Raw genomic sequence first — 13,152 nt, 5'->3', positions numbered from 1 at the left:
AATGTTCAAACAGCGTACGGTCGTGCTAGTTCGCGCATCGTCGTTCGCTACGCGACTCTAGCGCCGCCGTAATAAGACAGCCCGCGAATCGTTCTCGGCGTTGTTTTGTGTCTCGCCTCTAGCCCGCGTCGTCTACCTTCAATTCTCCTCGGTGCAGCAGTTCGAAGCAAACGCACCGAGCATCAATTTCTCGTCGACAATAATCCATCAGGTGCCATCAAGTGCGTCTTGCGACGTTGCGCGCGCTAATGCAAATAGTGGTTCGTGCAGGTGCATACTCCCTGTCGTCCGACGTCTCGCATTTCGACCAAAACATTGCCGTCCTTGAAACGCGTGCACAGCACAACGCGCTGCGGTCACATGACGCGCGCGAGCGCTGAATAATTGGTCCTTTGTGAGCGTGCCCTGCGCGTTGTTCCTGCGCGCCAGTGATTGCAAAATGCCGTCAGAGGCAAAACCTTTGTTGACAGCCCAAACGGAAAAACCGAATCACTACTCGTAAGTACATTTGGCGTTTGATACATCTGCGGAACCGGTGACAGCGTCTCACGCCCGTGCTCCTCATGCCGAAGGCACTCACTAACGCCGTCTTGTTTTCCAGCTATCTGAAAGAGTTTCGCGTGGAGCAATGCCCGCTCTTCTTGCAGCACAAGTGCACCCAACATCGGCCGTTCACATGTTTCAATTGGCATTTCATGAACCAAAGACGTCGTCGGCCCGTACGCCGACGCGATGGTACCTTCAACTATAGCGCCGATAACTACTGCACAAAATACGATGAGACCACGGGGATCTGTCCTGATGGTGACGAGTAAGTACATTCGCATTGTTTTGTTAGAGTTGAGGGTGCACCAGGGATTCACGACGGCAAAATGCGTCGCGGATTCGCAGCGCTGTTTTCATTCGCGGACGATCAATGCGTGTCTGATTTTCCATATGCCCCGCGTGCACAAAGAGGCCAAACAATGCGTAATACAACGCACATAACCCTACATTCCTCTCTAACTCTTTAGCACAACAAAAGAAATCGCGTATCGTAAAATTGCATAATTCGTGTTTAAACCGCCATCGATCTGCATTTGATTCTGGCGATTTATATTTCATCTTCAATACATTGTATTGTTCCGTCTGATCATGCCTTGTAACACCCACAAGTCGCCTAGATAAACATCTCGTGCATAAAATAATGCAGATTGATGTGTTTTCTACCTGACCATGTTCGTTTTGTTTGGGTAATTTTTCCTGTATTTTGAGATATGCGTTTTTACTATTCTAGTGTAAGCAAGTTCTAGCAATGCACACTAATCAACGTTTCAATGTGATTAATTGTTACTTTAATAGTAAACAAAGTTTTATCAATGATATGAGTTGTAAGTGATACATAAACTGTGTAGTTTGTTTAGTTTGGTTACCAATCATTTTCATGCATGCCATGTTTTCTACTTTATACTTATTAGTCACTTCTGTTGTGTTTACTTGGGCATTACTAAATAATTGGTCATTAATGGCTGATTAGTGTGCAAAGAACTTGAAATATCGACTTTGTGATAATTAAAATAATATTTCAAAATGCATATTGATTCAATCTGCAAATATCTACATAATAGTGTTATGAATGATTGAAATTCAATCGCACTATCACCTGATGCGCACTATCTAATATTGAATAGGATCATTATTTGAGATTAATAATTTAGTGCTTAACTGCATTTGGTACAAATGTCGCACCTCGATTGGTGGGTTCTCATGATGTAACTGATCTGGGTGAGAATATCTCGGTGAGTGTTGGTGCTAATTTTTATTGCGATAACTGCGTTATCTTGAAATATTTGAGATAAGTTATTTATTTTTACATTAGCCACGTACCAACTACAATCCAATCTTTCTAAGAACATCAGATATCAAATATTTAGGCTAATTGTGTATGTGTTTAATGCGGATTAATATTTTACGAAATATAAATTATTCAATTACGATTGATAATTTTGGTCAGAAATCTTGTGCACCATCACATTACCTAGTAATAACTTATTCAAATCTAACATAAATGTCATTAAATTACTAATGTTTTGTTCAAAATTAATCATTTTTGTGTTAGTAATTAGGGTAGGTTGTGGAGTGTAGATTAAAAAAATCTTACATTGTACAAAAAAATGAGATTACTGATAAAGGATCTGGCCAGGAGCGTTGGTCATTTTTATCTAATTATTTTCAACGATGCTTTTAGGATTCAAATTTTAGACTACGCACATTTTTACTAGTCGCGATTAAATAATAAAAGCGGACATGGTCGGAATACTTCTCTGCAGCTATCTGCATGATATCAATTTATGCTACCAAACAAGAGCCTTGAATATTATCTCCTGTTAATGAAAAGCGTTGCATTAGACTTTGCCAATCTCACAGGGAACGAGCTAATCGCCATTCAGCAGTATTCAAACAAAACTGCAAGCTACAAATTTATGAAATTGACTAAATTCCTCTGTGTGTTAATTAAAAATGTCGTTAGAAAATGTTATCTGATCACATCGCGCGGGAGATTGAAGAGACAAAATTTATAAAAATTGCGTTGTTTTTTCCGATTATATGGAATTCTGTTAATAGACACAGTGGGCAGAGGATAATTGTAACAGGAATGCACAAAACCTGAAAGTTGAGCCATGGAACACAAAGCACGCATTTATTACCACCCCAGTCACGTGTAACCCGAATAAATTTGGTTCAAATCGAATTTTGTAATCACAGAACGCATCGAATGTTTTGCGAAATCACAAAAATACAATTTCCACGGAATTGTTTTGTAAACGAGATCTTTTTCCGAAAATGATCGGACAGTTTTTCACATGTAATCATTACGCCTATTATACTTTAGTTACCTAAGCGCATTTTGGCGAAATACTGTTTTCGCACTAATTGATATTTTCTTCTATTTTTAAAATTTTAAGCTGCCCATACTTACATCGCACTGCGGGGGATACCGAGCGTCGTTACCATTTGAGATACTACAAGACCTGCATGTGCGTACATGATACGGACAGTCGCGGCTTTTGCGCTAAGAATGGCCTGCATTGTGCCTTTGCGCACGGCAGCCAGGACCATCGGCCTCCCGTATATGATATCAAAGAAATCCAGGCGCTGGAGACCCCCGAACCTGACGGGTGCGCCTCGAATGGTCCCAATGCATTGGACAAGGAACGCAACTTGATGAATGAAGATCCCAAGTGGCAAGGTTGGTACCACAAAGCTCACATTTTACAATTTTGTATTCATCGATGTGTTTTCGTTTAGATACCAACCACGTGTTATCAAACTATAAGACCGATTCCTGCAAAAGACCTCCAAGGTTGTGCCGCCAAGGATACGCGTGTCCTCAGTATCATAATAGCAAGGACAAGCGTCGTAGTCCCAGGAAATATAAGTATAGGTATGAAGTACATGCGTCTCATTATTGCAGCAGTTTGTTGATATACAGGTGATTTCAGATCGACCCCATGCCCGAGTGTGAAACACGGGGAAGAATGGGGCGAGCCGGGCAATTGCGAAGCCGGCGACCAGTGTAGCTATTGTCACACTCGCACAGAGCAACAGTTCCATCCGGAGATCTACAAAAGTACCAAGTGCAACGACGTTCAGCAGGCCGGATACTGTCCACGCGGTGTTTTCTGCGCGTTTGCTCACGTTGAACGTAAGAGTTTTCATTAAAACAAAAAAACACGCGCTTTACATTTATTCCGAAATCATCCAATAAAATATCCTCTTGCGAAAATTCACCGCCAGCATGACGTACTATAGATAAAATGCAGCTTTCGTTACAGAGGAGATGACCGCATCGCGCGAGAATGGACCGCTGGACGGCGGTACGAAACTGGTTGACCTGGTTGCGAACGCGATCACCGAGAAGGAAAAGAGCAGCGACAGTAGCGTAAGTTGTTTGCTGTTTAATAATATGGAAGATGGAAATGGGAACGGTAAGGCCGCTTTGCAGAACGGGAGCAGCGAAGTGTCCGAATCAGCGTCGACCTCGTCAATCGGCTCGAACAGCTCGCACAATCGCGCACCCGGCGCCCAGCTTAAGCACACCCAAACACCCTACAATCGCGCCGCCGTCGGCACCGCAGATTTCACCAAACAGTTGCTTACAATCGACAGCGATACAGCATTGGGTAAGCGCGCGTCGCAGGTTTCTTCTTGATCAGTTAACATATGTAGCATTGTGTTGTTTGTAGACGCTATTGAACGCGAGCAGAAGAAACAGAACCTCTGTCTGGCATACGGCAACATTGGTAACTACTTCAATAATGAAAATGTCGATAGCCTCGTGGGCACCGCACTCGACGACTTGCATTTAGACGACTCTTTAAATCTGGATCTAGACGAGCCGCAATCGGTGTCGAATTCGATCTCGGTGGGCCTGGCATCGTCCGGCCTGCTGGGCAGCTCTGCACCAGTCAACATTCCGGGAGCCGCACGTCATACATTCAGCCCAAATAGCCCTTTGATTCATTCATCGTTCCTCGGCTCCAACCACTACTCGCCCAGTGCCAGCATGGACTCTTTCCTCAATCACACCGCGTTGCCGCTCAGCAGTAGCGCCTCCAAGATCAACTCGTTCACGAACTTCTTCGACTTCCAGCCGCAGAATATCTCACCAAACTCACGGAATCACAACTTTAGTATGTCGCCGAGCATGGCTAATCTAGAGCTGGCGCGTCTGCGCGACGAAATATCCACGTCGCGCATGCAGATCACCAACTGGGAGGATCGTTTGCAACAGGCGCGTGCCGCCTGCGAAGCATGGCAGCGCGAAACTGAAGAGTCGAAACGCAAGCAGGAGCTGACGGAGGCGAAGCTTGCGCAGACAATACAACAGTACAACGCGCTCAAGAATGACTACGACTGCCTGCAGGGCGGTCCGCATCTGCACAGTATTAGGAAGGTGTCGGAGCTGAGCAAGCTATCTCTCACCGTGCTCAAGGGTATTCAGGCACAGCTGCGCCAGGACCTCGAAGAGGTCGACGAGGTATTGTATCGCGAGACCGCGTCCAAGTGCATGGTATGCGAAGAGAGAAATCGGACTGTAACGCTAAATTGTAATCATTTTGTGCTGTGCCAGACCTGCGCGGTGACTCAGAACGAATGCCCCTATTGCCAGACGCTCATAATGGGCAACAACATCTGAACCTTAGGGCTTTAGGTCTGTATGCAATTGAATCTGTGGAGGGCGCATGGGAAGATCGAAATTCGCAATAATATGGTAACAATAAAATTTCCGTCAGTATTACATTATTACGATGGCGAGGTGCGCATCATTCTGGAAGTAAGGGCTAAAGTTTAGCGCGTCGTATATGAACACGGATATTATTGCATACAATTTAACAAATTTCATACACAAATTTGCAGAGACGAAGAGAAGATTTTAATATGAGATAAGTAGGTTTATGTAAATTTCTAATGTGTGCATCGTATAAAGATGCATTTTTTTTAAATTCTTGGTAAGACAAGATATAACTGTTATTATTTTACTTGGCATTCAAGACTATTCGGTGTGTATTAAATCTTTAGAACATCCGCGTTCTTGTTTATTTGCTGCACCGCATAAGCATATTACATACCGTCGAATTTGTCTAATTCAGCATGTAGCCTGGAATTCGGTTAATTTTCAAGCGAAAAAGATTCAAATTATACAAGAGGCATTTTTCATGTGACATCTATCTGTGAAGATAGGCAAAATTGCGATAGGAATTACTTCAAAGTTCGTCGACTATGGAATGAATTATTTAATGATCTCTTACAATTCCATATTATCATTGCATATTCTCAATTTCTATCAGCTTGCATCAACAACAAAAAGAAAATGAATAGGATTCATTCAAATATTAATAGTTCTGCGATATTATAATTAAATTACTACGCTTTGTCGAATTCGTTCGTGTTTCGTCCAAGCAAAATACAATTTCTCAAGCTTGACTACTTTCACATTACGCATCGTTGCTGATGCACTGGAATATATTTTTATATTCTTTGGTCGTTTTTGAGGCACTTATTAATACTCTTAAAGATGGAACACGCGAGAAATATTCAAAGTTGTATGGTTGGTGTTCAAGTTGCTTGTGTACATGTGTTTAATGTGAAATATGAAATATGTATTTTAAAGAAAGCAGTCAATTAGGTCTTGAAAATAGATATTTGCCACTACTCACTTCAGGAGACTAAATTAGAAGCATATGAAAGGGGGTGCTGTTATGCAAACACCCTTTCTTTCTTCTCTCTCTCTCTTTCAAACTGCTCGAATTTGTCGTTCGTAGCGTCTTCATTGAACTCAAACGTGCTGCGCTTACTTGACTGCACAATCGATTCTAAGACGAGTAGCAAACAAACATGATGCAACACTGAACGAACATATCAAAAATCTGAAGATTGACAACTTTTTGGAAGATACCTAATCTTTGTACGAATTTTATATTATACTCATATTTTCATACCGAAACCAAAATATGTGACGCATCTATATGAGGTGATGCAAATCGAAAGCAATCTTAAATTCGTGCGCGCGCGAAGGTGCAAGTGACGATGTTAAACGTTTGAGGTTTGATAGGAGAACAGAAGAAAGTATATTCGGGCGTAGATATTACTGCTTGGAAGCAAATTGTAAATTATCAAAGATATATTTTTCTATGGTTTTATTTAATTGGAACAAAAATGTGATTTAGTTTTCTATGGTTTGCTGCAATTTGGTTAAAATTGAAAATTTTCGCACCTACGTTCATGGTATGTGCAGCATTGCAGTTCATCAACGTATTTTATAAGCATACACAAAACAACCGACTGAACTATTTTTCATAAAAAGGTTTGCGTCATTTGGGAGCATGACTAATGAACATACAATCTTTACGTTTACACTTAAGATTTGGCGATGTTTATATTCATACCGTTTTTGATATTGAGGTGATCTAATGTACACACACACACATACACACACTACGACGATATGAGGATTCGAATTGATATAAGACTATTAAATGATTATGTATATCTATATATATACTGCTATATATATATATTTATATACATACGTGTATGTAAATACAGAACATATTTTTTACTACCATTACTCTTATGTACGTTTAACGTGAAATGCATATTTGAAATATTTGAATAAATTTATAATATAACAGAAGCCACGCATACGTATTGGACACAAGTGCAATATGTATGATGTTTGCATACATATGTGTGGATACATTTGAAATGAACAAAGCTAGCTATGTAAACCGATGGATGGATGTCAATACTTTTCTTTGCGAAACATTAGCGACACAATACAGAAATATACATTTAAAGATATATTATATATTATACATATAAAAAGAAACAAATTATAACTTTAGGTAGGTAGCTATTATAATAATTAACTAATTACTTGGGAATTAAACGGAGGCACGTTCCGAATGGATCACCTCCCCCAACACTCCCTGACGATGGCAAGCAAACGAATCAGTGCAAATTAGTAGTCAAATGCAATTCGCAGTTGCGATTTGGCAGCGTTAAAAGCATACGAAGGCCTATGTTTGTACTTGTGACGGAGAGAAGAGTGACGTTGCTGACCATCGAATACCAATGCGTTTCCCATCGGCTTATTTTTGCATTTTCTCACAAAACCGCATTTTTCGTTCTTTAATGCCGATGGCATTGGCTGGATGTTTGTTCGTTCATGTTCATTGTATTTTTAACCAGTTACATAAGGAGAAATTTTAATTTATCAATCTTTGTACATGTAATATTTGTGTATTTTCAAATAACTATAATAGATTTTGAAATTAAAAACGCTGCATTTTTTAAAATATTTTTTAATTTGCTTTTATTGTTCAAGAGGTCCGGCTCTGCTCTTCTCACTGTTCTATGGGGTCTAGGAACGATCTGCGGCATTTGTAATAGATGGAGAAGAAAATTTGGCAAGAATTTTTGCAACGTTCCGAATCATAGTTCAAAGTCAACGTGTTCATCGCTAGAAATAGCCGTTAACTCTTATCAAGTGGCAAATTGAGGATGACTCTATCTCTATTAAATATAAGGGTACCACGCTAATTCCTTCTATACATGGGTCCTGTGGCTGAACCTCGGAAGGAAGTGGCAAGATATTCGCGCTAAAACAAAGTATCGGAATGATGCAATTTGAGCCACACGGCGGAAAAGTAGGAAAGCTCATAACGAAGATTTTCATCTGGATAATAAATGAAAGCAATGAAATGACAGAAACTTGTAAGCCTTAAAAATGTGAGCAAACTGAAAAAGTTGCAAACATTTTCCAGTAAACATTTACAAACATTTGAAACAAGTAAAGTTCGCACCGTCTGGTAGGCAACCAAATCTACACGCAAGTTTGTCAACAGTCCCTCCAAACCAACTCTGTGCCGTGAGCGATTCCTGGCCATACGCTGTCGGAGGAAATTATTCGCCGCGTTGAGTGCGGTGAGTGAAACGGTTTTGCCTCGCTTGTCGCAATCGCAAAGAGCGTTGTCGCGTAGCCGTGTAGCGCAACGGCGTGAAATTCTAAACTGAATTTAGAGAGGGCTAGTGACAACGGAAAACATAACCATCAGCCGTAACAGTCTTCGCTAGTCGAGCTGTGTGCCATTGTGTTCCCGGCGAAGTAAACCTTCATGGATGATGTCCGGAAAGTGCGGCTCGTTGGGTCACTCAGGCTAATTGACGCAGTGCGAACCTACTAATAATAATGAGCCAAGGACCAATCGGCATTATTCGGCGCAAGAAAAATTAAACAAATTCGCGCTAGAAGAATCCTACCAGCGGCGTTAATGAGGAATTTTCTGCTCTGGACCACAATGAACAGGTTTGCAATTTTTTCTCTTCAATTATCTTTGTTTATATGTTGCAATCGGAACGATTTGTCATTTCTTATTGGCTAATTTAAAATTTCACGCGCACTTTACTGGTGAATCGTGCATTACTTCGTGGTGTTTGCTACGTTATCATTTCTATTCAAATTTGCATTCCTTTGTTTATTTTAATACTAAGTTCACTGTAATTTAGTAACCTTGTTTTGTATCAGCTCAATTGCGTACATACATAGTTATTATTAACGTGCAGCGAAACAGTAATGAAATCAATTCGTTGATAGTGCAACCTGATGCATGTAATTCCATCATACAACAATATGAGCAATATGAGTTGTATCAAAAGTGTAATGCATGTTAAACAGTATCTGGAAGTCCATTAATTATCGATAGAAATATAACCTTTATTACAATACCAACTCTTCTATCTGTAATCACTTCATGGTAAAAGTCATGCATCCGATTTATATGTAATAGGTATTAAATTATATTTGCTTGAAGTACTAACTCTTTTTATAAATATGGTAATTGTGCTTTTGGCTTTGATTTTCTTTTATTCGCCCCGATCAACCTTTATAGTTGATTTAAAATTGCAAAGACAAATAAATAGGTCCGGTTTTTCTTTTTAATGTAATAATATGGTGTTTGTCTCACAATTTGCAGTTGATTAGTTAAAAATTAATCAAACTATGTACTTTAAACTACCCTTATATTATGAGAAACATGCTGAAATGTTCGTCTCTAACTCAATTCTACCGTTTTTCAGTTTTTTTATTTGAGTTTACTGCAAAACTATTTGGAATTAGTATTCAAAACAATAAAATCACTTTTTATTGCCCATGCACAAGCATATTTTTGCTCATGTATTGCTTTACTGAACGACGTGTTTGTTTGCGTGTAAAAAAGCAGTAGCTGTGACAATCCGATTTTAACACACGACATTGCCCACATTTATCAATAATACCTTCAATTTTATTACGTGTAGAAACGATATGTATTCGTCGCACAAATATGTGCTGCTCATTTGCCAATTGTTATTTTATAATATTAGTCAGCTGCGGTAACACAACAATTTATGAATCTATAATAATCCCACTTGAATTCAAAATAAATGTGCATCCGTTTCTGAACAAAATGTTAAATTGCATAAAAAAATAGAGTAGCAATATACAAATTTTTAGTTACCAGTGGCGTAGCGGGGGCAATTAGCAGCGCGCCACAGGCAGTTACTTCATATTTTTGAGCATGCACTTTTCATAATTTGCCCTGTGACGAAATCGAGGAAATTCCTTTCTCTATAAAATAAGTCGCTGTGGCCATAAAGAAGGACGATTTGACGACATAGTTAGAAGAAGTCAGTCAAATGCGTCACGTGAAAATCGGAGTGATGATCAACAAGCGACAAATAATAAACAAATCACAAGGACAGTCGTTGGCAGTTTGCGGAATTAATTGGGTACCGGACAACTAGCTATTGATACGTTTTATTTAGAGATTACATATTTTTATGTAACTTTTTTTGTGTGTGATGGTTTCACATATATACATTTTTAGGGAATTTATGTAACCTTGAATGTCTATTTTTCGTTTCTTAAAGGTCCAGAAAACGCCTGCAAAAAAAACAAAATAGGGTAGTGTAACATTTTGATAATACCAGGAAATTTTTAAAGATGTTTAATGTTTAATTGCTTTTTTTTAATCGTGTAGTGAAACTGTCTTTGTTGAGTTAAATATGTTTCTCCCGTCTTCAGTAACAGATGTCTAACTCCATCACTCCATGACGTAGAAAAGTGATTAAACAGTCACCATTGTGTCTATAATTCTGAGTACATATCCGAAGCTAACTTTTCTTTAGACATGTTGCACATTACATCGGTTCATGCAAATACCCAATTGCAAGCCACATATTTCATAGAGTGCATAAGATAAGAGAGTATGTTTGCTAAGAATACTATGTTAGTAGGTTTCGGTATTTTTTCTGCATTTATTGCTGATTGTATTACTGTGATACCGCATGCAATGTTGATAGTGACAATAAAACGCGTATCTTTACCGATTTCTTGATACAGCATTTTATTATTGTCTCGCACCCAATGTCCACACAAAGCGGCACCTATTCACACTCCGGCGAATTCCACAAATCGAAATATGTGTTAACATTACTATTTTTCCAATGATATGTGTAATTGTGTAGAAGTATAATCGTCAAATATTTAACTTGACAATGCGTTGATTATAATAACAGAGGTACTTGACCAGATTTGTATGACGTTGTTTTAGGCCTGTGGTTAAACGCTACACGCTGGCGCCGCTGATTGCCGGCATGTTCATCGGATTCGCACTGACGTACACTATGCTCACATCACCGGATCTTGGCTACATGATGCACTATGGCGACCCTCACTACAGCCACCAAATCGCTCATCTCCAGGGCCCCGAGGTGGATCCGGGCACGCACAATCACGACGATGAAGACGCCTCCGTGGCGCAGCAACTCGCTGAAGAAGTGCGCGTGTTGTGTTGGGTTATGACCGGCCCTGCTAATCACGAAAAGAAGGCGCGACACGTGAAGAATACCTGGGGCAAGCGCTGCAATCACTTGCTTTTTATGAGTTCCACAGAAGGTAAGACGATGCTAGGTGAAACTTGCAGAATTACAACCACGCATGTTATAGATTCTTCGCTGCCAAGCGTTGCTTTGCCCGTTTCCGAGGGGCGAGATAATCTTTGGGGTAAGACTAAGGAGGCTTTTAAATACGTATATCTGCACTACCACGACAAAGCCGACTGGTTCCTCAAGGCTGACGATGACACTTATGTTGTCGTGGAGAACTTGCGCTACATGCTGAAGCCATACGACAAGGATCGGCCCATATACTTTGGGTGTCGTTTCAAGCCATACGTAAAGCAGGGGTATATGAGTGGCGGTGCTGGTTATGTACTGAGCAAAAATGCTTTGAAACGTTTCGTCAACGTAAGTGCAACAGCACTTTATAACAATTTTCTTATTTTTTAACAAAATATTTTTTATATAGGTAGCTCTGCCAAATGCAACTCTGTGTAAGCAGAGTAATAGCGGTTCCGAGGACGTAGAGATTGGAAAGTGTTTAGAAGCAGTTGGAGTAGAGGCAGGCGACTCACGAGATGCACAAGGTCGGGGCCGCTTCTTTCCTTTTGTGCCCGAGCACCACCTTATTCCAGGGCACTCACCGAAGTCCTTCTGGTACTGGAAGTACATTTACTATGACTCACATGAGGTGAGATTACCCGCATCATAAGTGATTGTCTCACACTTTCACATATTTTTGCGAACTATATTTTTTTACATCATACCTGTTACACAACCGCTGCACATAGTTTCCAGCATGTGTGCGGGGCGTTGCGAAATGCGAGTTTTACATTGATTTATTGTTGGGCAAACATTTGCAGGGCATGGATTGCTGCAGCGATAACGCGATATCATTCCATTACGTAAGCCCTAACCAGATGTACGTATTGGAGTATCTCATCTACCACTTGCGGCCATACGGCATCACCTACACAATTCCGGTCGGCGTGCACGGTGCCCACAGCGATAAGCGGTCGCCGGACGCGGAGGCGCCGCCAGCAGACGCTAGCAGCTCGATCCGAGGCGATTTCTACAAGGAGAACCAAGTTACCACATAGTCGCGTTTGTTACGCTTGTTAGATACTACCTAGTTAGACATCACAACACTCGACTGGAAATTTTTACTTTAGATGTGCTCGACCCTCATATGTCGCTCACCAAACCTGTGATACTCTACTAGGTGAGATCACTGACTATCTACAATTTAATGACGAATCTTTCATTTCTACTAAATCAATTACTAGTCGGTGGGTTACCAAAGAGTAAACTCTTATTGATATCACGTTTGTCATAATGTTTGATCTAGTTAAGCGAATACAGATTGTTTGATTTCGTTCTGTGTGTATGCGTGTGGATGGGTTTGTGTATATGTGTATGGCTGTGAGAAGAGTGATAAATATTAAAATATCGCACTCGCGCGCTTTATTTACTTACCAAAATAATGCAACCTAGTAGTCCGCGCGTTTGCTGTGTGCAAAGAGTTCATCGTTGATAAAGTAATCAAAACAATTAATAACTGATTAAATTTGAATAGGTCATAATCGCCATAGAATGTGCGCCATAAGTTGATCATTATGTTACATTCCGTCAGTGCTAAAAAGCTGCATATACGTACGCTTGCGTTGTTTTATAAAATGAAATATAACCAACTCATTCACTGGCAATAAAATTTTGGAAGAAATACATGCT

At 40.2% G+C, this 13,152-nt stretch overlaps 2 protein-coding genes across 5 annotated transcripts; both read left to right on the top strand.

The window, feature by feature from the left end:
- Positions 1 to 41: 41 nt before the first annotated feature.
- unk (RING finger protein unk) lies at positions 42 to 7,824 on the top strand. Of its 4 annotated transcripts, none has more exons than XM_065300074.1 (8): positions 43 to 498; positions 602 to 811; positions 2,946 to 3,229; positions 3,289 to 3,424; positions 3,483 to 3,685; positions 3,804 to 3,922; positions 3,986 to 4,163; positions 4,227 to 7,824. In XM_065300074.1, the coding sequence occupies exons 1-8, from the start codon at positions 440 to 442 to the stop codon at positions 5,177 to 5,179; spliced, it is 2,142 nt and encodes a 713-aa protein (XP_065156146.1). In that variant the 5' UTR covers positions 43 to 439; the 3' UTR covers positions 5,180 to 7,824. The 4 variants fall into 4 exon arrangements, with proteins under 4 accessions (XP_065156130.1, XP_065156146.1, XP_065156138.1 ...); XM_065300081.1 differs by having other exon boundaries at positions 45 to 498; positions 3,816 to 3,922; XM_065300058.1 differs by having other exon boundaries at positions 42 to 498; positions 3,804 to 4,163.
- A 579-nt stretch (positions 7,825 to 8,403) lies between these two features.
- Positions 8,404 to 13,144, top strand: LOC135801783 (glycoprotein-N-acetylgalactosamine 3-beta-galactosyltransferase 1-like). The gene is made up of 5 exons (XM_065315636.1): positions 8,404 to 8,851; positions 11,136 to 11,479; positions 11,531 to 11,829; positions 11,891 to 12,112; positions 12,285 to 13,144. Exons 1-5 carry the CDS (start codon positions 8,817 to 8,819, stop codon positions 12,519 to 12,521), a joined length of 1,137 nt encoding a protein of 378 aa, XP_065171708.1. The 5' UTR covers positions 8,404 to 8,816; the 3' UTR covers positions 12,522 to 13,144.
- Positions 13,145 to 13,152: the final 8 nt, after the last annotated feature.

Source organism: Atheta coriaria, unplaced genomic scaffold, assembly GCF_025399875.1.
Source record: "Atheta coriaria isolate IRGN ID8LTWV9N9 unplaced genomic scaffold, Caltech_Dcor_3.1 hic_scaffold_1_pilon, whole genome shotgun sequence".
NCBI classification, from domain to species: Eukaryota; Metazoa; Arthropoda; class Insecta; order Coleoptera; family Staphylinidae; genus Dalotia; species Dalotia coriaria.
The sequence above is the reverse complement of the archived record's forward strand: the minus strand, read 5'-3'. Positions and strand labels throughout refer to the sequence as shown.

Bases quoted from the DNA above. Each gene is read 5' to 3' on its own strand.
- unk (XM_065300058.1), top strand. From the start codon at position 440: ATGCCGTCAGAGGCAAAACCTTTGTTGACAGCCCAAACGGAAAAACCG. The intron at 812-2,945 runs GTAAGTACATTC...TAAAATTTTAAG, and splicing joins ATCTGTCCTGATGGTGACGA to CTGCCCATACTTACATCGCA. The intron at 3,425-3,482 runs GTATGAAGTACA...AGGTGATTTCAG, and splicing joins CCCAGGAAATATAAGTATAG to ATCGACCCCATGCCCGAGTG.
- LOC135801783 (XM_065315636.1), top strand. From the start codon at position 8,817: ATGAGGAATTTTCTGCTCTGGACCACAATGAACAG. The intron at 8,852-11,135 runs GTTTGCAATTTT...ACGTTGTTTTAG, and splicing joins CTCTGGACCACAATGAACAG to GCCTGTGGTTAAACGCTACA. The intron at 11,830-11,890 runs GTAAGTGCAACA...TTTTTTATATAG, and splicing joins CTTTGAAACGTTTCGTCAAC to GTAGCTCTGCCAAATGCAAC.